Source organism: Ammospiza caudacuta, chromosome 12 (genome assembly GCF_027887145.1).
Source record: "Ammospiza caudacuta isolate bAmmCau1 chromosome 12, bAmmCau1.pri, whole genome shotgun sequence".
Lineage (NCBI taxonomy): Eukaryota > Metazoa > Chordata > Aves > Passeriformes > Passerellidae > Ammospiza > Ammospiza caudacuta.
Genome location: NC_080604.1, coordinates 6291246 through 6317236, shown reverse-complemented (window position 1 = coordinate 6317236; position 25991 = coordinate 6291246). Strand labels below are relative to the sequence as shown.

Below are 25991 nucleotides of genomic sequence, written 5' to 3'. Positions count from 1 at the left end.
TGTTCTTACTAAGAAAGGATGGAACATCACAATGTCCTAGTTATGGTTTTGTACTGCAGCTTTTTGATCAGTATCTTGATTTTCTTTCTTTTTTTCTCCCTTGTCACTAGACCTTGGCTTGCACACTTCCAGTTCATATTTATGCTGGGAAAAACAGGGCTGCAGAACTTAGAAAAGTCTTCCTTCCTTCCTCAGGGCTCTTGGCACAAGACCCTGCCTTAGCTGTTGACACAAGAGGCAGCTGCTGGAGGGGGCTGTGAGTGGCACTGTGGTTGTACTTGTTCACTGGAGTGGTTTGTTACAGGTTTCAAAATGAAAAGTTTCAGAGAGGTAAAGTCCCTCTCCCACATAAGTAAAATGCCCATTGTTTGGATGGGAGGCAATATCCATCCTTGCATCAGGTGCTGGGTTAGGGACATAGGTTGTATTTCATTTTCTCTCCTGGGTCCCTGTGCCAGGGGATGTCATTGTCTGGCAGCAGGAGGGAGGTGACTAAGGATGTTCTTCAGGGACTGTCTTGGAACCAGAGCCAGTCAGGGATGCACTTGGAAACCTTCTGTGCTCTACTGCCTTGGGAAGCGCTGCTGGTACCTGGGGACTTGCTCAGGAAAAGGGGATCATCCAGGGATTGGAGTAATTTCCATTCACTACTTTGCTCCTAAGGGCCTTTTTTGAACCTGTAGGCCTTAAGAATGAGCAATGGAATTTGTCAGTCAGAGATCATAAAGGAAATGTATATGTGTTATTTAACTGGATGGGAATGCATCACACCTTGAAATGTCTCTGGAAAAGAGCAGCTCCCAGGATGCACCTGATGGGATATGATCATATAGACAGGAGAGGTTACTGAAGTGTCACTAAGTGTGGTGGGCAACTTCAGCTCAGAGTAGGGTAAATCTGGAATTCTGTGGGTGCTGATAGAATTTGGAGATGAAATGTCCTCTTTTGGCCAAGAGATTAATATATTTTAGCTTGTCTGTCCTGGAAAAGGCTAAATCAAAGAATTGTGGTTAGACCAGCTCTCATGAAGAGCTGATTTGCAGAACTGGATGAGAATTAACCTGTAAGATATCACTACTTTGAGATTATCTAAATCCCAGTTGTTCACAAATACATTGGCAGTAGAAATTAGCCCAAACTTTCCAAATACAGGAGAAATGAAGTTGAGAAGCTCACAAAGGCAAGAAGTGAGATGTGTATGTTTAACAGTTCATTGCATGGCTTGTATGGGACTGTGGGGTTGATCCTGGAGTAAGAAGTCATAGTAGCAGAGTATGGGTTTAAATTTGGATGATTTTGTGGGTTTTAGAGCAATTTTCTCAATTTCTTTGTTATTGTGCTGTATTAGGTATTCAGTTAAGACCTGCAGGACTTCAGCCACTGGCCACTAGGGTGGGGGCAAAAGCACTTCCTCCCCAGGCTTCCCCCAGCACAGAAAGGATTTTGTTTTTAGAATGATTTTCTAGGGGTGGAAACATTTTGATATTCAGGCTTTCTGTCCTCACTTAACAATACATCCAGTAACAAGAGACATTTGATGGTGTGAGTTGGCAATCTTGGACAACTTTTCCTCCATGTTTAATGGAAATAGAGTTGGGTGGGGAAGAACTTGAAATTGGAATTTCTGTGCATAGTAGTGCAGATTAGAAGCTTCTGACTTGCTGAAAAAAAGGTTAATCAGGTTCTATCAAGTGTTCCTTTTGTGCTTTGGGTTTAAATTCCTTGTTCAAGTGTTCAGAGTCAAATTAGTGAGGAAATGTAAAATAATTTCACTTTTGAACCACTTAAGGGATAGAAAATTGGTGTGTGGGTATGGGGTGATGGTGCAGGTTGTGGTTTGCAGCTGCATGTGGGAATAGAGGGAGGATGACTTCTTATTAGTCCTCTGAAAGCAAATTCCTTAGGGCAGAGTCAATGGAATAGCTCAGCTGGACATGAGTCCCACTACCCTTGCAAAGCCTTTGGTGCAGCAGTTCTGCCCTTAACAAGTCAGACTCCAATGCAGACATCAGGGGAACATGTAAGGACTATTACCAGAATTTGTAATTAGAAAATTCTCTACCACGTATTTGCTGGCATTTCAAAGCCCACAGGAGGGGGATGATTGGGAATGAGGAAGTTTTCTGTGTTCATGTGCAGGGACATGTAGATAGACAGGCTTTAATGATTAACACATTAAATTGTTATTTGGAAATGGTTCTCATACAGAGGAGCTGGAACTGCCTGATGGGACCAACAACTGGTGTTACTGGTGGCCATATGTATTCCATAGGTTTGTTCTCTTGAGAAACAGGAGCACTTTTCAGATGTGGCTGTGAAAACACCAAAGAATGGGAAGTCTGTGGAAAATTATTTAGCTCTTCAAGAGACTGATGCAACTTTTCCCTCCTTCTCCAGAGAAATTTTTCTTTAATTTGTGTGGTTCCTAAGTTTGTTGTGTTCCTCTCTCAGCTGTGCTCTGCACTGAGGAAGAGGCCAAAGGAAGCATACCATGGGATCTTGGTCCAAAACCAGCTGTGACTGACAGTGCTCCTTCCACTGGTTGTTGTTTTAAAGTTATGAAGCAACCTTAGTCTCACAACATTTCTCACTTTGTTCTGGTTCAAAATCTGTCTGCTCACTGAACCTCAGGGCAAATACAAAATATCTCACTCAAGTGCCTGATGTTAAAATCAAACCTCTGTTCAAGTTTTTCCATGTCAAAATGAACTTTGTGAGGTTTTCTGAGAACCTGAAAGCATCTCTAAAGGTTTTTTGGCCATAATTCCTTCCTCTTAGACATGTTTTATTGTTTGTTCAAACAATATGTCCTTAGTCCAAACTTAGGGAATATATTTGGGAGGCAGGGAGCTGAGGCTTTGAGCAGCCTGAGTGCTTTCCAGTGCAGTTGTGAGGTGATTACTTATTCCAAGGATAAGATTTCCCTCTGTCCCTCTTCAGCTTTTAACTACTTTTTCTTTTCTTGAGTCTTTCTGGATATTAAGCCTTAAGAAAAGCTTATGACAAGTGGTGCCAGCTAACTCTTGGTGATTAAAAGCAGGCCTTTGTGCTTTCAGAGGTAAGCTGCTGTTCTCTGAAACATCCAGACAAACCTTTATTTTTATTTCAGTGCAAGGAAGCTGGGGCACTAAATGCTTTTAGTGTTGGCAGTTGGCAGTTGATGGAGTGGTGAATTATTTTATTTTCTTTCTGTTGAATGTAAGTCCCTGAGCTACCCAAGGTGCCAGAGTGTAGCACAGAGTGCTTTGGCAGGTGCCTCACTGTTCTGGAAACCTCTTGTGGCTGTGTTTCTGAGCAGCAGGGCCCTTCTTCCCTCTCTAAATGTTTATGAACAAGATGTTTATGGGTACCTGCACTTTTAGTCTTCTGAACCTCATAAAGGAACCCTTGAGTTCATGTCAGAGAAACCCAGAACTGTTAAGTAGAAGAAAGTTGCAAGCAATCTGTGACTGTCTGGGTGACAGTGCACATGGTCCTTTGCCTTGCTGGGGTGGGTGCTGGGTGGGCTGCCCAAACTGGTGGTGAAGGGAGCAGAGAGCCTTTGATAGGAGGATATCTGTCAGTGCTGGATACTCCCTGTGGGGAGCAGTGGCTGTTTCCAGTAACTGACTCTGGATGTGGGGGGATAGGAGGAGATGTTTCTGTTTCTCCCACCTCCTCCCTTGTGCAGAAGAATGCCTGTGGCTGTGTCTGCAGAGAGCTGCCCACTTCACCTGGGCACTGCTTTGTGTATGTGGGGCTGTGTTACATGGACAGAGAGTGCAGGCTCAGGTGAGAAAGTTTCAGCCAGAGTGGGACAAGGAATCCAAAAATATATGAATTACTGGAAAAAAGGGTTATTGAAAACTCTGGTTGGAACTTTGGTGCATCTTTGTGTTTGGTTTCTCTCTAAATGCTCATGATCTGAATGACCGGAGACCTGAATTTTGATAAACCAAAGATACAACAGTGTAGTTCTGCTGCACCTGTTAGAGCTGGATCAATATTTTTGTGAAATAGTCTTGCCTTCTGACATCTGCTGTTGCTGTCCAGAATGGAGCTGGACACTGCCTGTGGGCCTGGGGTGTGAGGGATGAGGGGAATCCTTTCCAAGCTTGTTTAAAGGTGATGCTGTGAGGCCTTTCCTCCAGCAGGGATTGTTAGAGTGGGAGGAGCTGTCCTGGGACCTGGAAAGGTCCTGGCCCTGCTGTGTGTGCAGAGCATCCACCGGGAGCCTGCCTGCTGGGGAAGTGCATGGTGATATCATCCCATCCATCCATCCATCCATCCATCCATCCATCCATCCATCCATCCATCCATCCATCCATCCATCCATCCATCCTCCTGCCTGCTGCTCCAGCTCAGCCCTTCCCAGTGCACTGATCTGAAAGGAGGGACCACTTGTTTTTCTTTTTAACAGATAAGTGTTTGGTAATCTCTGTGATCCCAGTTTATGGAATCCCAGGGGTTTCTGCCAAGGAAGATTGTGTTTCAAGCACTGGTCTGGCAGAAACAGCTTCTCTTTGGACTCTGGGGCAGAGGAAGTAGAAAATAGGCTTCTCTCTCTTTCTTCATCACAGCAAGGCCCCAAACTGCAACTACTGATCTTGTTGGGTTTGTTTGGTTTGGTTTTGCCTTTTTCTCCCCCACTTCTGGAGTGACTGTATTTCTGGCAGAAGACCATATTCTCCTTTTAACAGGGGAAAAATAGTTTATGAAATAAAAACAAATAATAACAACAACAACAACAACCACCTGTGTGGAGGACACAAAAAGAGAAAAGGAGGCTTTCCCCAACATCTCAGATGATGTTGGTAGCATTAAATAATGTATGTTTGCTGCAGTAAGGATTGGAAGAATTAAAAATTGTGGAAAAAAAAGCATTTACAATTTTGTCAGTCAAATGCTTTTTTCCTTTTTTTTGTATTTTAGTTGCAAACCAAAAAAGTCAAAGTTCTTATGGGTGGATTGACAGGTTTCATAGATGTTTTCAGCAGAGTTGTTGTGTAGCAGCCAGTACAGGCTGACTCTCTAAATAGAGTTTTCAGCTAAAATGTAGGAGCTGTATGCTGTTAAATATACTTTTATAAATCTGCCCTATCCTTCCCCTCCTGCTGCTCATTGAAAATGTGCAAGCTGACCATAAATGCCCAGGTAGCTTTAATGTGTTAAGAACTTTTGAACAGATAGGAGATGTGAAAGTCTCAGGCTGTAGCCTGTGCAGAATGGGACAGGCTGGAAGGTGCTGTGGGGTGATCCCTGAGGCTTTGCTGTGTGAACATGAGCCGGTGGTGTTCTCTGTCCCTGGCTGTGTTCCTGGGCACCAGCATGGTGTGGAAATGCTCTCTTCCTCCTTTAGTTGCTCCTGGGCTGCACCTCACAGTATGAGGGGTGGGGTGAGGAGGGGGGAACACGGGGAGAGAGGAGGGTCTGTGAGATCCAGGCTGGTACAAGCTGGGAATGGAGCATAGGAAAGGGTTGGCTCATGGAGAGCAGCTGTCTGGGGAGGTGCAGACACTTCTCAGAGCTGCAGGGTGAAAGGAGGAGCCTGGGGGTGAATTCCAGTCGGGGACAGTGATTCCCACAGTGCATGTGGGAAAGCCCTGGAGCAGGGTGCCTGGAGAGGTGCTGCAATCTCCACCCTCCAGGAGAGACAAAACTTGATTGGTTTCTTACCTTGTTTCTGGTGTTGAACACTGAGGTGTTCAACAGGCTCACATTTCAGCCTGTGGAACGCAGCAGTGCAGAGCAGCTCCTCCCCTCTCTGGGCAGAGCCTGCCCAATTCTCTTTGCCAGCTGGGTTTGGAAAGAGGGAGAAGGTTTCAGAAACTGAAACAGCCTTTGCTCTCTTTAAAAGGGAGAAAAAGCCTGCTGCATTCACTTTCTGCATAGAGGGAATGATGTATGGGTGAATGAACTGAGGGAAGAGAGTGACAGGAAGAGGATGAAGTACCAGGATAGATCCTTGCAAATCTGGGAGCTCAAGACCAGTCCCTTAGCACAGCTAAAGCAGTGGACAACACTGTGGGTTTTGGTCCCTTCCTTCTCTCCCACCTCCTGCCACCAGGATGTGCAAAACTATTTTAAACAGCTCATGATTTTTCAGCCCAATCTCTATTTTTATCTTGGAGGGCAGGGGAAGGATGCTTGCAATCCTTTGCTACTGAATGATCACCTTTCTTCTCAGGCATCTGTTTCTTTTTTTGCAGGAATATTGTCCTGGTGCTGCTATGACTCAGTAGAGAGAGGCGGTGTTGCTAGGCAGCGGGTGAGCACTCTGCAGATGCCATGTGATGGCAGTAAGCTGCCTTGGAATAATCCATTGGTGGCAGTATTCCTGGCTGGGGTTCTGTGCTGCACAAAGAAAGAAGCATCTCTGACAGGAGCAGATGCTGCCTAGCAACTGCCACTGCTCCCCGAGCAGCCTGAAATACCTTCACTTAATTGTGCTGTAATTTGGGCAGTGCACAGCACCCAAAGTGTGATGCCTGGCTTTCAGTTCTCAGGTATATTCTTCTTCATCGAGATCTGGCATAAAAGTTCATAAAGACCATTAATAAGGTCAAAAAATTTTAGCCCTCTTCTAAATCATGTCTTTTGTTTAATCTGTACTCTTCAATTGTAATGTTTGGATGGCTTTTAATCAGCTTTTGATAATCTTTTTTGTGTGTGTGTATTACATTAGTGCCTGGCAATTCCAATCGGATTAGAGCCCTGTTCTGTGTCATGTGTACCAGTGCACTCTGCAAGAAATGCTCCTTCTGCAAAAACTTCATGTTTCATTTGGGTTTTTAAGGTGTAATTGGTTATATCCTCTCTTCCATATCTAAATTATTCATTTTGTCATCTTGCTTAAACACAGGACTGTTTTAGAAGTGCTGTTCCCTGTATTCTTTGTGGACGTACTTACTGAATAAGGCCTGCACTTGCAAATAAATCTGCAAGTCTCAGATTCATTTCTGGCAAATAATTAAAACCCTCACCCACAATTGATAATTTAAATACTTGGAAGGTGTATTGTGAGGGTGAAAACATTATAGCAGGTATTTGTAGAATAAAATGGAAATGTTTTTCTTTTCATTTCCTCATGGTTCTGCTCCCTTGTCAAATATTATCAGACTCTAACTGTGCAATCTATGAAGCTGCCAGGTTTAATCAAGCAGTTCCACAAAGGAAAAAAATTAATCATATTGGCCTTTAATTTTGTTATAAAAATGTGAAAGGTTTTTTTTTTTTATCACAAACTACATCTTGTTATTTTAAATTATTAAACCCACAATTTTCTGTGTTCAAGAACTTCTTTTTGTTGGGAAAAGGTTTGTGGTTCTGAGAGAGGCTCAGACTGGAAGGTGTGGGGAGGTTTGGGAAGTATTAATTCAGTGCTGCCGTAGGCGTGGTTGTGCAACACAGTTGCCTCACAGAAAGGTAAAGCTGAATCTGCCTCTCCCTTGTCCTCTGTGGGATAATTTGTGTCAGTGCTGGTTTTCCTGCCCAGTCATCCTGGCCTGGCCTGGAGACTGTTCCCTCTGCCAGCCCTAAATGCAAAAAATCCACATCTGCTCGTCTTGGAAAATGCATTATTAAGCAAAGGTAGCTTAGAAAATTCTCAAAACACAAATATCATGGAGTGGAAGAATAAAAATTGTTCTCTCACTTGTTTAATACAATTCCTGGGAGTGTTGGTGCACAGGAGCCAAACAAGTGAACCCCCATTTCTGTGATGGAAGAGTGATGTGGAGTTCTGGGCTCATGGGGCTGTTAACAGTGGGTGTGGTTCCACAACATTTGTGTGGCTCCATAGAAGAAAATTTATAGAAAATGCTACTAAATACATATATAAAATTAGTACAAATAAAAACCTTCTTTTAGGAAGGCCCAGTCCACAGATGTCTCAAGTTGGAGGAAGCCAAATCCTTGCCCTGTTCTAATACCCTTCATTCCCCTCCTTTTAGCTTCTGTTAGGGAAAAGTTATTGGATTTAGAGCCATCTTTGGGCTCACCTGGTGACTCTTGGTTTACATGGAGCCTTTATCATCACCTGGGCGTTATAGGGAAGAAAATAAAGTTTATCTTGTTCAGCTCTTAAACCTAGCATATATTGTGCCATACTAGACACTTTTAATAGCTGGATTAATTGGAAAAATTATTTCAGGGAAAGAGACATGCTCATCATAGTTTATCAGTTTGGAGTAATTCCATTATTTTCTTAAATATAAAATATTAGCTCATATGATAATGATCTAGTATTTAATTCAATCTTTAATACTAGCCAATCTAAATCAATCTTAAGCTCAGGGACCGACTCGTGTTCGGTGTTAACTGGTGACAATGAGTAGCAGTTGAATACAAAATGCTGTATAAGGACTGTGAAATTTCAGTTTGTGTTTACCCTAAGTAAACACATACTCCACATTCTTAGCTGGTGTGCTAGAGGTGTGAGTTTAAAACATGCTCATGTGTTATAAAGCATAAATTACACCGGCACAGAGCACAGTTCAGTGTCTGCTCAGTGTGATTCTACCTTGGCAGGGTATTTTGGGTATGGAGCAATACAGCTGCAGCTGTGCCTCTCCCATGTGTTCTGCCATTCCTCCTGCAATGGGTTTAGTTGAAGATCTGCTGAGGGATGGTCAGTGCATAATCTGAATAACTGCAAGCTGAGTGCAGTACACTCAGTCATTTTTTATAAAAATTAAATTACATACTTTAACCTGAACCACTTGTTCTGCAAGTGTCAACTAAAAATATTACAAGCTACCAGAATTTTAATAAGGCAGATAATAATATTACAATGAGTTGAGAACTGGAAAAAACTGTCATGAAGTCCAAGAAGATCTATCTTTTGTAAATGGAGATGTGTTGAAAATTCAAGAAATTACAATTCCCCCCCATATTAACCCATAGAGTTCATTAAATCGTGGCCTTACCAACATCTTATGATAAAGAAAAATCCAAATGTGATTTAGCATATTGGATCTGTTCCAGTAGCAATGATTTCTATTGTGAATGTGAAAATCTAGGAAATAAAAAATAATTTTTAAAAGCCCAATTTAATGATTTGGAGACACATAGTCTAGATTTGGAGAAGGAAAAAGAAACAATTAAACATGGAAAGCTCTTGAACTGATTTTGTTTCTCAGCCCTTACTTAAATAAATCCTTCTTATTTTCACTGTTACATCTTGGACAGTAGGGAGGGAAAGGGTTCTGTTCCTTTATGAAAATAAACAAATTACTCATGAGCTGAACTGATATTATGTAGTGTAAATAGAACATTATGCAAGATCAAAATACTTTTGTAGTCTTCAGTGAAATGTGTAGAAATAGGTTAAAAAAATAAGAAAGTACATGAGAAGGCATATTGCCCTGTCAGTTCATTGCATAACTTTGTGCAAATGCTAAGAAAAAAAATCATGTTTTAAGGGGATGAGCAGCTGGATGTGTTGGGCTGGGTGCTTCTCTGGCATTTCTCTGTGGTTGCCCTGGGTTTTCCCACTGTCGGTGTGACAAATGTGACACATTTCTATTACTCTGCTTGTCAGGGCATTGGCATCCATTGGGAAGAGAAATGGTCAGTGGCAGCATTGCAGCCCAGGTGAGACTGGGCGGGTGGGCTGGGACACGGGAACCTGAACGGGAAAGGATTTTAACAGCAAGGTACATTTTCAATTTTATCACCGCAAAAATGAAACCACTTCTGTGGCTGGCAGCAGAAAGCAACAATGACACAGGTGAAACCTGATTCAGCATTTCTGTGTGAGTTGTGCTCTCGTCTTTGCCATGCTGGAGTTCGGATGGGTCCCAAAGCAGTCGCTGGCCCAGGACAGCAGAAGCTCAGGCGGTGCCTGCTCGACAGTGCCCGCCCTGCAGCCCCGTCCCAGCCCCGAGCCTGCCCCGGCCGTGGGGGTGGAGCTTTCCCCGGGCTCCGCTGCTTCCTGGGACGGGGCAGAGCGTGGGGCACATCCATGGGTTTGTCCTGTTGGCTTTGGAGCTCCAGTGATTATTTCATTTCTGTCACCCACGGTATCTCATTAGGACTTCCACCGTTTGTGCACTGTGTGGAAAAGTACTTTAATTAAGTTCTGAACTCTGTTGCTTCATTTGGCACTGCTCTGCTTTCTGAACTGGAAGAGGTGGATAGCAACAGTTCCCTGTGCACCTTCTGTCAGTTCTCCCCTCTCCACCCTTTCAGCCTTCCTGGTACAGAAGTCCCATCGTGGTTAACAATCAATCACATAAAAGTCTTCATTCAGTCCTTGCTATGTTCTCTCTCACTTCTTTCTACCTGTTCTTATGCCGTTCAGTCCTTTTTGGCAAAGGGGAAAATGGCTCATGGGGTTCATTAGGAATTTTATGCAGTACTGTGGGTAATAGTGCCTTCTCTTTTTCCCCAAGACATGTGATGTGGGGTGGTCTCTGACAGTGGCTGAGCACTGAGTTTTATGATAAAACCTCTGACGCTCCAGGGTTCCACTCAGTGTGGCACTAGCAAGGGAGGGGATGATGATTTTGTGTGTGAGGTGAGGATTGGTCATCCCTCATGGAATGCCATGCAGGTGAACTGAACACGGCTCATCTGCCAGTCCTACTTGTGGAGCTTGGGTCAACCTATAGCTCTTTATTACTCTGAATAGCCTCAGTGCCTTATAAACTTTGTGGCTTCTCTAAACAATGAGATTTTTTTTATTATTTAGGAATACTTGAAACAGGAAGGATTCCAACAGAGATCCCTTCAGAGCTTGCTGCTCAATCTGTCCTCACTAAGGGAAATGGCTCTTTTATTTCACATCAGTTTGCTGATTATTTATCTGTGCAAACACCTGCCCACTTTATCACAGCCAAGTGCAGTTTCTCCAAGAGCTATTGAAAGGGGCTGTTTGAGAACATAGTTTGTAAAACCTCCTGAATTGTATCAATGGGATCATCTTTGTTCACATAGGTGGAGCACAGGAGGAGTCAGAGGTGTGCAAGGATGCATTGGCTTAACAGGTCCCGTTTGACTTCTGATGCAGTTTCTCTTCTGCTGGAGACTTGCAGTGCAGCTGTTTATATTACACTGTGTCAGGGCATATCCATGGGCAAGAAAAATCTGTCATCTCTTGGACCCTTGACTTTTGAAACCATCATTGCAATGCCATCTGTTCTTATATGTTGTACCCCACAATCCCTTCATGTGTTCTGGTGCAGCATGAGGGTCACTGCCTGTGTGAGCTGGGCTGTGCCTTTCTTACTGATAAATTGCAGAGGTGAAGAGGGAAGGATTTCCTTTGCTGTGGTCCAGTTTAAGTCCCACAGATAAGGGACTTCAGTCCTGGAGATAATTCCTGGATCACATGGCATGTGGTGCTTTTTCAAAGCTTTCCTCTTTAGTCAATGTTGGCTGTAACTGCTGGCTGAAATGACTTGGTGAGGGGAACTGTGACCTCCTTATAGAGCTGAATGATGGCAAGGGGCTTCAGATCTGAAAATGGATATTAAATATTTCAGCAGTGTGTCCTGGAGTCCAAGGGATCAGTCACATCTGTAAACTGGTGGGTGAAGGCTTTGCTTTGTGCCTGTTTGGATGATGTGTTACTTGTGTGTTCTGGTGCCCGGGGACATGGATCTTGTAAGAAATGATGGGAACTTATGGATGGATGGACAGTTTGTAGGTGATCATGTTGGGTAAAGAATTTCTCTTTACATGGAAAGAAAAGAAATCAGTTGTCAGAGTGCTCTCTGTAAATGGTTTTCTTCAGAGTAGTTGAATTACTCTGTATTTCTTATTTATATTTGTGATTGTATTTTTCAAATAATGCTGCTAAGAAGAACTGTGTACCTAAAAGGGACTCTATAAATAAGGTTGTCTTACATAATGCATTTTTAGCTTAACAAATGAGTAACATCCATAACTTTTTGGAAAGTAACTGTTGGAATAATAAATCAGACTATAAAAGAGCCTTAAATTTCTGTGATTCAGCCATAGTCCACGAGTTGTTTTCACCATTCTTTTTTATTTCAGAAATGTTAAAGTTTGTTCTTGCTACACAGTGTAGCAAGACATTTTGGACTATTGGGTCAGTTTACTTGGATTCTTTAATTTTTCCTGACTTCGATTCAGTGTGGCTGGAAAATAATTTACTCTTGAGATTTGTCTTGCACTGTTCTGATAATACCTATATTGCTATTCACCAATCCTATGGATTGATTATAAAAATTGTCAAACAGAAGAGACTAACATAATTTATTGATGATTACAAAAGGAATTAGATTCAATACTGTTGTATTGAGAATGAAGGGGGAGTGTTTTGTATGAGAATTAAGTTTCTAATTGAGTATGATCACAACGATTGTATCTAGAGCTGATGGAATCAGTTGATTTCTGTTTTGTAATTTTTGCTTATTTAGTCTTTTTTTGAGTGAAGTAGACCTAAGAAAAGAGCTTTGTTTATCTTATGAACAGAATGCTCTGAATTCTGAAGAGCCAATCACGTATTGTACAGTCCTTCTATCAGATGTTCTTTGTGTGATCAGTAGAATCCTATTAAAAATGAACAGTATGTATCTGTAAACTAACACATCTGTTAGTGTCACTTTCTGTAAGACTAAATAGATTCAAGTCACCATTCCTGACCATGTTTTGAAAAATTGTTCTGTCAGCAATTGAAAAAACCCCAGTACTGTCTTTTCCTGGTACCTTTCCTTTAGCTTTTATTCCAAACCCACCTGTAGTATTATATAATAGGCAGATATTTGATAGCCGAAGAACTGGTGATTTCTGTCCCAGCTGCTTCCTTGATTCAGTAGCTTTAATATAGTAAATAATTGTCATAAGAATTCAGCTGCTGTTTGTCAATTCAGAGCACCTAATGCAATGTTAGCATGCAATAATGTTTTCAGAGTTACTGTTTCTTGTTGGGCTTGGCTGAGTAAGAGCAGTTGAGTTGTTTTTCCTCCATGATTTAACTTTTCTATTGTCTACAACCAGTAACACCCACCAGTCCCATGAGTGGTGTCTCTGTCATGAGATCCATGGCATGTTCAGAACAGATGAAAATGGTCTGGAAACTGGCTTTTAATATTATCATGCCTGTATTAATTCTTAAAATTATTAATGTATCTAAAATGACTCTCATAAATGAATATCTTATTACTGTATTAACACTTCTCCATTTTATTTTCTGATGTTTTCAAAGGTAACTTTTTACTCAAGCTGTTTGAAATTCCCCTTTTTGAGACATACATGATTTTTTTTAGTGGTTTTGTTGGTTTGAACTAAAAAAAAAATCACATTTTAATACAGGACTTTGTGGTATTTTGCAAATCAACTTGTATGTTCCTAATTCGGTAAAATTGCAAATTAGAAGAAAGAAAACATTTTCTGTATTTAAAGGATCCAGCTTTGTAAAATACTGAAGAGGCAAAAAAAAAGAAGGAAAAGCCATTGGAGGTTGGATAATGTCCTGCCAGTTCATCATTTCAGTTGTCAGTGTTCCTGCTCTTTGGGAGAGGCTTTCAGTAGTTTTTCTTTGGTTGAAATCCATATTTATGATTTCTTCATGGGTGAAGAATGGATGCAGAATGCTGATGAGCTGAGTTTTTGTTGGATTATGCTGTCTGCATTATTCCAGTCTGGAGCCAGTTGTTGTGTTTCTCCTGCCTCTGATGTAAACAAGAATTTAAAGCCTCATTTAACCGACGGTGACTTCTGCTGGGCCATAAGAGCTGAGAGAGCAGTTTAGGCTTCTTGATGAAATTCTGAGTTCTTAACTCTTGGGATTAAATCCTGCATTGAGTCTCACTGGGGAAATGCAAGCATTTGGTGCCATTTGGTTCCCTTCAGATCTTTTTTCACTCTTTCTTGTGTTGGCCTCATGTGGGTGTTTGCCTGATGGGTGTAGTTAGTTCTTCCTTTCCCTTGCCCATTATGAAGTGTGTGCAAAGGGTTAAAATGCAGTTTCGTTTTGGTGGAAGTTTTGTCTCTGCATTTCCCATTATTTCTTAGAAATCCAAGGTTCAAGAGCCCAACCTCATGGTACATGGTGGAGTCCTGGGTTCCATGATGTTCTTCAGCTTCATGTGCAGTCAGAAGGGACTCGTGGCATGGGAGTATCTTTAGGGAGGGCTGGACTCAGCTGCTTGGAGCATGGTGCTGGGAACTCCAGGGCCATGGGTTTGATCCCTCTGTGGGCCATTCACTTGAGTTGGACTCACTGATCCTGGTGGGTCCCTTCCAACTCAGAATATTCTGTGCCATGTACAAATGTGCCTCCATCACATGGGAGCACCTTGACCGCAGCTGGAGTGTTTGCATTCCGAGGGGAGTGAATGTCCACCTTAACTGGAGAAGGGGATGGTGCCCACTGGGGGTCACTGTTTCTGCTCGTGGAATTCCACTTGGAGCCGGGCTGTGGACGTGACAGGGGAGCTCTCCTGGGTGTGTTTACCTGGAGCAAGGTACTGGAGTGCTGCATTCAGTCTGTGCCTGGGGCAGTTGTTAATGCTGGGCCTGGGGGCAGGTAGGACCTTACCTGCAACTCACCCTTGTTTGAGGGAACTGCCCATGTCCATGTCCCTCTTGTGTTTTGATAAATATAGCTGAAGAATATATCATTATATACTGTGAATATTTAAAACTTCTTTTAAAAAACAAGTTTAATTTAGTGATTTTATTTATTGTATTAATATTTTCCGAAACATTTAGATAGGTTCTTATTTTCCCTGGTTAATGAAAATTAAGGATACCTGAAAAAATAAGATGATTTATCATGTTAGATAGTGCTTGTGAAAAGAACAGATTCTTATGGATTCTTTTGTATGTCTGCTTAAATATAATATATAGTATTATAGGACTTTTGCAGTCTATTAGATGCACAGATTATATTTGAAATAGTTTCAGCTTGGAGAAAAGTAATTGCTGGAGTTGATTTCCTATTTTAATCTCTGCAGTTTGGGCAGCCTTGTTTTCCATTGATGGGTTGTGGAGTAGAGTAAGAATTGTGAGACAAGGAAATCTTTGTATGCAATATGAATCAGAGGTTGCTGATTAAAGTGATTACAAGCCTTGCTTAATTTAAAGTTTTTTTTTAAAAGCTCAGCTTTTATGGTGTTGTTGATCTTAATTTCCGATAAGGGCTGGAATAAACACACCTGATCAGGAAAAGTTGGCTGACAGGTTTTCTGGGCAGCTATGTAAGAGCTATTTTTATGCAGGGAGTGAGCTAAAGGGCTATGCTTAGAAGAAAATTCACACAAAGATCCAAGCCTCATATGTCTCTCTCTCTTTTTCCCCACCCTCCAGTGATATGCAGCTTCCGAGGAACTGTTCCGCAGGGCTTGGTCCTGGAACTAGGTGAAACTGTCCAGATCCTGGAAAAATGTGAAGGTAAGTGTGATGGCCAACACAAGAAGGAACCCCGTTTTCCATGTGACAATATACCAATATCTTAATCTAGCAGATTTTAATAAGTTCTTTGGAAAGCATGATGCATCAAATCAAAGCACTTGAATAAAACCTACTCTGACCCACTTTCCGTAGGAAAGGCTGAGTGCTCTTGGCACTAATCCAGTCTGATAGGGGGTCAGTGTGTTTGAAGTTAACCATCTGTCCAGAAAATCTTGAACCCTGACCTGATTGTTGTATTGTAACTAGGTCTTACACTGAATTTTCATCATGTAAAGTACAGAATCAGTATCTTTTTTTACTGTATTTTCTCAGTGTTACTGTTATGCATTTCTATTAAGTGTATCAGTTTAATTACTTAAAAACATCTGAGCAGGTGGAAAATATTAGTTATTAAATAGATTTGCAATATCAGAAAAAATGTAAAAAATATGGGTTTAGGGGGATTTTTCGGAATTTATTTTTGATGTGTATTTTTGTACTTAAAGCAAAATGCCATTGTAAATTTTATAGTTCTTATGTGGCTGAAGATGTCTGTGTGTGAATAAATCGAATGTCCTAATGCTCTGCTTTATTCACAATGAAGAATGTGATTGAAGTTCTATGTAAAAGGAAAATTATTCTTATCCTAACGTTCAAGCAAGTGTTGTAAAACGTGTCTGGTGAAAAATAGGTTGACAAGACACAGTAACAGTACATGTTTCACTGTAGTCTGAGGTGGAATAATGTAACCTTATTCCTGAAGTGCTGAACAAATTCAAAACCCAGATCCACAAATTTGAATTCCAAATTAACATTCCACAAAGTTGTAGAGGTGGGGTTTTGTTTGTTCAGTTTAAAGTAATTTTTCATCTCCAGTGTTAATCTTGCTCCCCAGACCTTCTGCAAGCTCTGCTTTGCCTCTCATGCCTGGAACTGTCTTTTGCTCTTGATGCTTTTTCTTGTACTCAGGTGTTTGTTTTCCCACTGACTTAACTCATCACAAAAAGTCACCTTCTCTATGCTAATTTTTCTAGTAACGTACGTTTGTAAAAATTCTCTTGAATGAGAGCTTTGCAGTGCAGTGGCGAAAATTGCCCACAAAGAAGCTTGCTGTAAACAATCCCATGCTTTTTTATAAACCACAAATGCTTTGGTGGGCTAAGCTGTGCTCACACACCGAGGGCAGATTGTAATTATTCTACCAGGTCTTGTAAATTAGAACGTGGTGCAAGCTCAGGAAAAAAGTATCCCTTTGCTTAGGATGGGATAAATCTAAGGGAATTAAACACTGTATGACTGAAGCAGTCATGGTATTTTCCAACCATTTCTGGGAAATTTTTAAAACTGGAAAATAAAAGCATGATCTCCAAGGAGCAGGATTTTATGGAAAAGCAAGTGGATAATCCAACTTGTCTTTACAGTGTTAAAATAATTAGGCTTTGAATATTTCCTTTGCTGGTAGTTTTGAGAATGATTCCTTAAAAACAATTCATGCCAGTCTTCAAATTGCTGAGAAAGGAGGTCTCAGACAGGGTTTTCCTGGATGGAAGATGGTTTGTACAGAATTTTTTTGGTTTTGCATTTGAAGCCCTCCATCCTGTCATTTTGGTTGAGGTGCCTTTACCATGGACTTTGTGTATAAAAAGATTGATTAATTTTGATAATAACATCTGGAACTCCACACTATGAAACTCATCTGAATATTCAGATGGTCTGTGCTGCAGCTCTTGCATGTGTGAATTATGCAAAAAAGCACACTAAATGTGCAAAGCAGACTCTTAAAAGAGGAAAAAAAAGCAGTTGCTTTTTAAACATTCTTGTCAAAGTGGTTGTTTAACAGGGTCCTCTACTTCTGCAGTCTTTGCTGGGGATTCTTTTGTGTAGACAGACTGGATAAAATAATGTTAACCCACACAAAATAAGGGTCACTGCTGTGAGAGTCACAGGAGATCCATTGCTATTTCAGCTTCACTTCTTGAATAGTTTATGCATAATTGTCTGCAGCAGGGATTTTTCTGTCTGGGTTGGAAAGATTCACATGCACAAAAACTTTTAGTGATGTGAGCTATGATTTCAGAGACTCAACGGAGAATTCAAGGCTGACAAAGATTCAAAGAGTAGCTGTACTTGTGAATGTGCTTATTTTTAATCATAATAACTTACTGAATAACTGTATTTGTATGATAAAAGAGCAAGTGCTCTTCTGTAGTGATTGGTGTAAGAAGCAATCCCTGCTTTTAGAGCAATTGAATGAAAGAGGAGGGAATTTCCTATTTCAAGATTCTGGGTACCACTGCAGCTAAGTTTTATACATATTTGCAGTAAAGAAACAAATGTAGGTGCATACACACACACCCACATACATGTATTTATCTCTAAAGTTAATAAATATAAATGTAACTACCAACTGATAGCATGTTAAAAAGTATTGTGGTTGTCTATGCATTTTTAAAATGAAATAGAGTTGATGTTTTTAGTTTGGATCTTGTTTACATGCTTGAAATTGGAACTTTTGGATTTCCCCAAATTTGTGTGCCTGCTCCTCTGTGCGCCTTCATACCAAACCACAGATATGTAAATCACTGGATTTTACCCCTTCCTAAGTCTGACAAAGGCCTCCCACTGCCCACTGTTCCAGTAAATAATCCCCATGGACCTGGTACCTGCCTCTCCTCTGCAGCTGCCAAAGGCTCCACCTGTGTTTGCATCAAACACACACCAGCTGTAAGGCACAAGCTGCTACCAGGGAGGTTTTGTAGTTACTGCTTTCACAAAGGACCCTCAGATCCTCCACTGGTCTTACTCAAAGGTTAGAAATGTTCATCAAGACACCTCTTGGACCTGTGCTTGTCATTCACAGCTTTCCCCCTCTCTGAGCCCTTCTGCTGTGATCTTGGCACTGAGGGAGAACTGAAACACCAAGTGGAGTTCTCTGCTCTGCCTGCTGTGCCTGGAGGAGCTGGAGGGGCATTAGTGTGGCACTGGAAATGCTGAAAGATGGAATTTTCTTTTGTCAAGTGGCAAAGTATGAGCACACTCCTTGTTTGAAATACTCATTTGCACTGTGCATTCTGAAGAACTCTGTGTCTTTCAAGTCACATGGCCATTGCCCTGCCACAGGCAGTGGCTGTCAGGAACTAGAGGCATTCAGACTAAATTTAAAATGTCTGTTTTGTCCATTTGTTTTTATTGCTAGAGGGCAATTTTCTTTAGATTAAAAATGCTATAACTTCAGTAACTGTAATTATTACCTTGAGAATTTTGTATATTCACTGAAGAATGGAAACACCAGCTGATGCCTGAAGCACCAGTTAAAAGAATATTATCTTACCCATGCAAATTCTGCTAGCCATACAAATATCTACATGGTTTTCATGTGTGTACTTTATTAATTGTATTTTTTAACCATGCAGAAAATATATTTAAAGTTATTCCAGCAGCGATGGCATGGTCAAAATAAGTGTTTCTGGTATTTGGAACACTTAAGCAGCAGATATAACTTGCAATTAGGGTTTAAAAAAAATCCTTGATGAATTCATTGTGCTTGAGAAGTGATGCCTTTGCCATACTTCCATAGAGATGAGGGAGGAGTCCCACTCCAGGCTGTCAGTGCTGTGGGAGCCCTGCAGGTTCTCACCTATGAGCTCACCTATGACTGCCTGGGCCAAAGTGACTCCTTCCCAGTCATTTGCGTGTGGCCTGAGGAAGATGTCTCCAGTGAGAGATCCATTTTCCTGTTGGTTTTTCCCCTCCTTTTCATTCTTTTTTCCCTCTTTGCATTTTGTGGGATGTGCCCATGGAAGTGAAGCCTCTGCTGGCTCTCACCTCTGCTGCAGCAGATCTTGCCCAGTTATTGAAAGTTTCCTTTCAGAGCCCAGGAGCACCTCCTGACAGCCACAGTAAAACACATCCCATCTCTCTTTGTTCTGGCACAGTACTAGTGCAGCCCTGGCAGCGTTCTCAGCCTGTTCTGTGGCTCTGCTGGCCCCAGGCTGCCCCTGACGTGCTGCAGGCTGGGCCAGGGATTCAGCGGCTGCTGCTCCTGCCTGGCGTGTGCAGAGCAGCCAGCTCGGGACAGAGTGCTCTGGGATTTGGGAAGCTTTGGCTGAGCACTGCTCCTGTCCCTCTCCTGGGCCACTTTGGGTGCCTTCAGCTCTGCTAGCAGTGCACATGCAGATAACAAGGTAAAAGCAATTGTTTATTGGCTTGTATAGCAAAAGACAGCTTTGCTCCAGGTGTGAGGGTTACTTACATTACTGCCAAGTACATTTATTTTTTGTAGGACAAAGAATGCTTGAGTTCCTGTAGCAGATTCTACTAGCAGTACTTTATTTAAGAGCAAATTTTAGCTTTAGGATTTACCATAAATAGTTACAAAATTTATTTTCAGAATTTTGTTTGTCAAGAAATTACATGCAGAATTTCTTTTTTCCTGCTGTCTGCAGCTCATGGTTCTTTACTTAACACTGATACTTAAGCATTATTTTTCTGAAGAGTAGATCAATATCTTTCAATTAGGACCCTTTTGCTTTTTTGTTACTGAGTCCTCTAAAGGATGAGCTGTTTCCATGTGACAGACCTCTTGTGGATTAAGTGGAAATCTGAAAAAGGTTATGTGATGGCTTTTAGAAAGAATATCCGGTTTCATTCAGCACACTTTCAAGTAAAGATCAAAAAATCACTGGTAGCTCTTCCAGTCACTGAAATGAAGAGGTTGAGGTGTGCAGGACTGCCCCAGAGCTACTTTTGCAACTTAACTAGGGCTGCACTATTGCTGAGACTCCTGAATGTGACACACCTTTGGAAAGAGGAGTTTTCAGTCTTTGTCCAACAGTTTGCAGATTCTCTAATGTGGCTTCAAGTTCCCCACTGGATTTCCACAGGTACAGGTAGTTTTAGAGTGGCATTTCTAATAGACTAATTCTTGGTTTTCTTGTGCCAAATGAGTGTGTGGTATGGAATATCCCTTTGGCTGATCCAAGTCAGCCATCTCAGCTACGTCCCCACCCAATCTCACTGCAGGCATGATCATTATTTCACATTCATTTATTCACAAAATTCTTGTCACTTTATAGCTGTGTTTTTCTGCTTCTTGATTTGAAATCCCATCTTCACCATTTCTGTGAAGTCAGTGCCCTCTGAAGACCATGTGTCACTAAAAGCCATAACTCTGAAATATTAGCAGTTATTATTTGCACTGCAGTGACACCCAAAGCTGTTGGTCAGTGTTGTGTCTGACCAGGAGTGCAAGTTGGGGTCACAATTAGGTGAAGCACCTGCTTTGGCCTGATGACTATTGTCATTAAATCTTCCAAAACAAGTGCTCTTTAAGATAAATGATTACATCAAAATTAATGTGTTTAAGACTAATTCCAGAATGCAGGTTTAGTTCTTTTTAGGGAATAATGTAATGCAGATGCAGTTTTCTAAATGTGCCTTTAAAAAAGCCTTGTACCTTTTCCCATAGCTTTTCCTTTGTGATACAGAATGAGTTGTGCATTTTACAATGTGGGGCTTTCCCCTTCTGCTGAGCTCCTTGACTGTCTCTTGCTTGCACAGAGTTGAAGGAAACTCAAAGTAGAGAGAGGTGACTTAAAAAACATTGTACTACATTCAAAAAGATAAAAATAAAAGAACAAGTAAGATCTGGAGAGCACGATTTATAAGATTAAAGGAAATTTAGCAGCTTCTCAAATATATGAGGAAAACTACAAGAGGGAAGTCAACAAAATATTTCCATGATGTCCAAAAGAAAAAACAAGTCCAATATTTAAATAGAACCAAAGAAAGTTCAGGTTGTAAGGGGAGTGTATGTTGTCTGAGCCACTGAAATAGGTTGTCCAGTAAGGATTTGCCATCTCCACTTGACATAAATATGCCAGATTTCCAAGTACTATAACAAAATTTCACATTACCCGCAGTTTTACTGTCCAGTGTTGATCTGTAAAAGAAATTTCTTCTAAAAAATTGCCTGTGCAACACCACTACTTTCAAATGGGTCTGTGTGGAGTGGTAGAAATAGTGTTTCATTGGAATCTGGTGCAGAAATACCTTGGAATCTGGATTTTACAGGTGTGTGGATCATTTTCCACAGACAAGGAGTGCAGCCCTGATAATAAATGATTGGATGCTGTTTGCATCAGACTGAATGTGAGGAGAGATTGAGACACGGCTTGGATGAGCTGGGTGATTTCTCAGGGTCCTTCCTTGCCTGGTTTTCACAACTGTGTAAACACAGAGCTTGTAAACTTTGAAAACTTGTTTTGGAATGAAGAACAAAAGCTTCAGAAATTAGCTAGGTTTTTGTTTACTACCCTGCAGATCTAGATTATCGATGGTCACCCCCTTTACTGGGTTTTGGTTTTTTACAGGTCTGTTCACAAACTTAGATAAAACCACTTTTTTTCCCCATTTACCAAGAAGTTTGTCATTCTGTTTGCCTTAGAGCTTAAATGTCTTGTTATTTCTGAGGTCCAGACTGTATTTAATATTAGTAACAGTGAATCACAGGATAAATGCATTTATTTTTTCTGTGACCTTAAAAATATGCAGCATCTGTTGCTCAAAAGCAGGTGTGGGCACAGTTGTGTGGAGTTCTAGAAATCACTCATGTTAAGGATCTCTATGTGTTGTTTGTGCATTTTTGTTTATATTTATATGATTGCCCTGAAGTTTGATCAACTAAAATGAATTCAAAACAGCAATAGTTTTTTTTAAAATATAAACAATGATCTAATAGGAAAGCAAATATTTGTGTTATGTCCTATCTTCATGAGAAATTTGTGTAATGAAAAAGATGGATTTTAATTTTTACTTTTTTTCTGTACTGAGGTTTGCAGTTGTCTTGAATTCATCAGTTATTTTACTTCATATTGACTTAGATTCCCTTTTTAAAACAAAACAAAAATTCAAGACTATCAGGCTTTCTTTAAAGCAAATTCAAGGCATTCTTCCCCACATCTGATCTTCTCAATGAGACTGTTTTTATAACTCAGCCAAATCTTAAGTCATTTTTCTAAGAGAGACAAAATACCCAGTTACTTTGTTCTGTTCTTCTCTATTCTCCATAGCAAATTACTGGCAGGTTCTGCCAGTGCAATTTAAAATAAGGGAGGGCAAAAGACAGGAAGTAGAAGTCAATGGGAAAATGAGAGCACTTTTAATGGGATTTAGCTGATGTGAAGTGTTGGCTGTGGGCAGGTGAGGCTGTGCCTGGCTGGCACTGGCTGCAGCTCTAATCACACCTGGGGGCTGAACTTGGCTTGGGCCTGGCCACATTTGCCCAGGAATTTGGGGTGGCCAGGGGGGGCCAGGGCCCCTCCCCAGACAGGCACCACTGTCCCTGCAGGCCTGGGGCTGTTCCAGCTCCAGAATGTGCTGCCTTTCCCTCCTTATCTGGGGGAGGTTCTCAGCCCCTCTGTTCCCAGCTGAGTCCTGCAGTGACACCACTGTCACCTGTGAGGAGCAGCAGGAACTGAGTTTTTCTGTTCAACCTGCATTTAAGCAGCTTTGTGTTTTACTGCTCATTGATTGGCCTGTCTGGAGCTGTTTCCTGATGGGGAATACAAGAATTATAATGGGATGTGTAAATTAGATCCTAAAGCCTGTTCTCTACTCAGGCACATGTAAGACTAGACACATGCAAAGAATTTATATTTGTTTAAAGCACATTAGAAATGTATGATAATGGCTTTTACAGGTTTCTGAAGTCTGGAGATTTTGTCAAGATAAGCACTGCAACAAGACTCATGTGCCAGCCTGGAAGAAAAGTGTTCAGTGCAGGCTCTTCCCTGAGTGCTGAGTGAATCTTTGCCACAGTGACTAAGGATTATTAGTATGAGAACCAGCTAATCTGCTTTTATTCCTGGTGGGAAGAAACAAGAGCATTGCTGGTTGTTAAGGGTTTGTCATTATTGCAGAGCAAAATAAAAGTAATTTTTACAAAAAGCCCTAACAAGAAATATTGTAAAAATTTTACCTGTGTGAGGCACAGCTGGTTTTTTAGATGATCTCAGTAACTGCATAGTTGTAGTCAGTTTGCTTCTGTGTAAAAACAGCAGTGCCACAAATATTATAATGTGTTTTATCTGGTTTCAGGTTGGTACAGAGGTGTTTCCATTAAGAAGCCAAGCGTCAAGGTAAGCATTTGTTAATTTAATGGCAAATTAAATCTATTTTACTGTTGCAATCCAGTAAACTTTTCATTTTTCTTCTCTAACTTTTTTCCTGTGGGAGGATTGGATTTCTTTTTAAATTGAGTGATACTCATTAATCACTCAAAGGATCAGAAACCTTCCTGACATGTAACATGTAATTTTTTCAGCATTTATAAATCTCATCCAGGTTGATCCTCTCCACCCTACTCCCCTAAGAAAAGCATAGGTGGGTGATATTGCATTGCTTAAATGCAGCATTTTAAAGAACACATTTAATAAATTGAATCATTAATCTAAGACAACTTTGAAAAAAGTCTGTTGGAAAAGGATCTTGTAAGTTGTTGGGGGTGATCTCAGATTTTTGCAGTTTAACCATTTCATTTGGTTATTTGCCATTTTTTCCCATTGGTTTTGCTCTTGGAGAACTTTTTTGACTGTTCTGGTATGATTGTGAGGACATCTAAGTTTTTTTTAAATGTTTGTATCCAAACATGCCAATAGGTGCTTCTATATAAGCTTCACTTTATTTATTATCTGTTGGTTTAAATATTGCTTGCATTTAAAGAGAGAAGAGTACCAGATTCCTCATGTTTACCTAATACCTATGTATTATGGACTATAAAATTACCTGTATTACATTGACGTGACTGCAATACTCCTTTAATGAAATGCCTGCAGTCATTGTGTGTGTTGGTACTTCTGCTTGTGTATGTGTTCAGTTTTGATAGGAGAACCTTCCCTGGTTTCTTAGATACCAGAAATAAGCAGCATTAACCAGAGTGAACCAAACAAGGAAGTGAAGTGGCATTTCTTTTCTTCCTGGATTTTCATGAGGCTGAAAGCAAGCATGTTTACTGTTTTCCTGATGAAGCCATTTCTCTTAGATTCAGCTTTTTTCCTTCTATAATTTTAGTCTTGCCTACGAAAAAAGAAGGAATTTTCCTTAGCATTTGGAATCTTATGTACTTAATGTTCCTTTCAACCTGCCTCACCCCTCACCCCAAAAATTTTTCTTTTGAAATTGTATGGTTTTAAAACTCTAAAAAGTGAAAGCCCACACTTGATTGCTGACATTTTTGTCAGAGGCTGTCAGCTGTTTTTAATCCAAAGCTTTCCAATGCTGCTTCTGTATTTCCCACTGAAGTGCAGGTTGCTGTTCTTACTCACTGACTGACTTTGCTGTTAGGATTCAGGGCTGTGTCCTTTAGGGACAGTGTGGAACACTGGGAAAAGGTTGGATTAAATTCCCTTTTCCCCACGTCTCAACACACAAGAGCACACTGGCACAGGCAAGGTCAGAGTCCAGCCCTCATGGGAACAGCAAAAGACAAATAGCTGGAGGTGTCCCAAGTGGGTTTGAGCAGCTTTTCCTTGGAAAGGGAGAAAAACCCACAGCTCCAGGGTATGCAAGTAATAGAATACTTCTGTCCTTGGGGGTTCAATGCAAATTTGATGGTGGGCTTTTAGTTGTTGTTTAATTTGTCTTTTTAAACCTCTGTCTGTGTCACCCCCAGTCAGCATCAGCCTGCTCTGGGAGCTGCAGGTGCTGTGCTGCAAACTGCAGGGGAGCCACTTTTCTGGTCTTCCCAGGTGGGGGTTTGGTCCAGTCTGGTGTCCTGGTCTAAGACAGATTCAGAGTCAATTGTTACTAATCTGAATGTAGAGTTGTGGCTGGCAGCTCTGACACAATGGTTGTTTGTGGGGGTTCTTAAATAGATATATTGGGCAGTTATTTATTGTGGCTTAGGTTACCAATCCTGAAAACTGCAAATGTATTTTTCTAATGGACTGAATTTTTTCTCTTGCAGGGAATTTTTCCTGCAAATTACATTCACTTGAAAAAGGCAATTGTCAGTAACAGAGGGTGAGTATTTTTCTTTCTTTTTAAGAAGCTGCAGTGCTTTTTATTTAGAAGGGAAACAAAGAAATAATTATTGAAATTTACAGGGGTATTTTAGTTTGTTAGTTTTTTTTTTTTGTGTATGAGGGCTTGAAAATTAAATGTAATTCTACAGAGTTGGGAGGTGGTTTGTTTGTTTTTAATATAGCAAGAATCAGGTCTGATGGTTACTCTTGTTTGCTTTGGCTCATAATATTGTAACTTTAGAGGTTTCATCTGAAACACATGCATTTAAAGAACTCTACTTATATTCTTCCATTTCTGCTTGTTCTCTCACTGGCAGAATACTGTATTTCCCTATTTGTTATGGAGGCACCAGTCAGTAGACAGCCCATCTCATTTACCTTCAGATTTTCAGAGTTGTACCTGTGTTACCTTGAATGTTTTCCAAAGGATCCAGCCCTCCCCACCTCACCCAAAGAGTGACTGAAGTGCACTGCTGAAAGCTTCTGCCCTTCTCTGTGTTTGCATTCACGTGCTGCTGGCAGTGGGTTTGTTTCAGTTAATGGGAATAACAACACTGCTGGAAATGTCACCTCAGGGAAGTTACTGACTGGGGGCTCTGGACCTGCAAAGTTTCCTGTGAGATTGAC

The 25991-nt window shown here is 40.9% G+C and overlaps 1 protein-coding gene across 1 annotated transcript in view; it reads left to right on the top strand.

Annotated features, from left to right (window-relative positions):
* DOCK3 (dedicator of cytokinesis 3) overlaps positions 1-25991 on the top strand; it is a 185266-nt gene that overhangs the window by 3900 nt on the left and 155375 nt on the right. The window contains exons 2-4 of the mRNA XM_058812859.1: positions 15259-15342; positions 23440-23480; positions 25307-25362. Of these exons, the coding sequence (XP_058668842.1) occupies positions 15259-15342; positions 23440-23480; positions 25307-25362 (181 nt within the window). The remainder of the gene's footprint in view (positions 1-15258; positions 15343-23439; positions 23481-25306; positions 25363-25991) is intronic.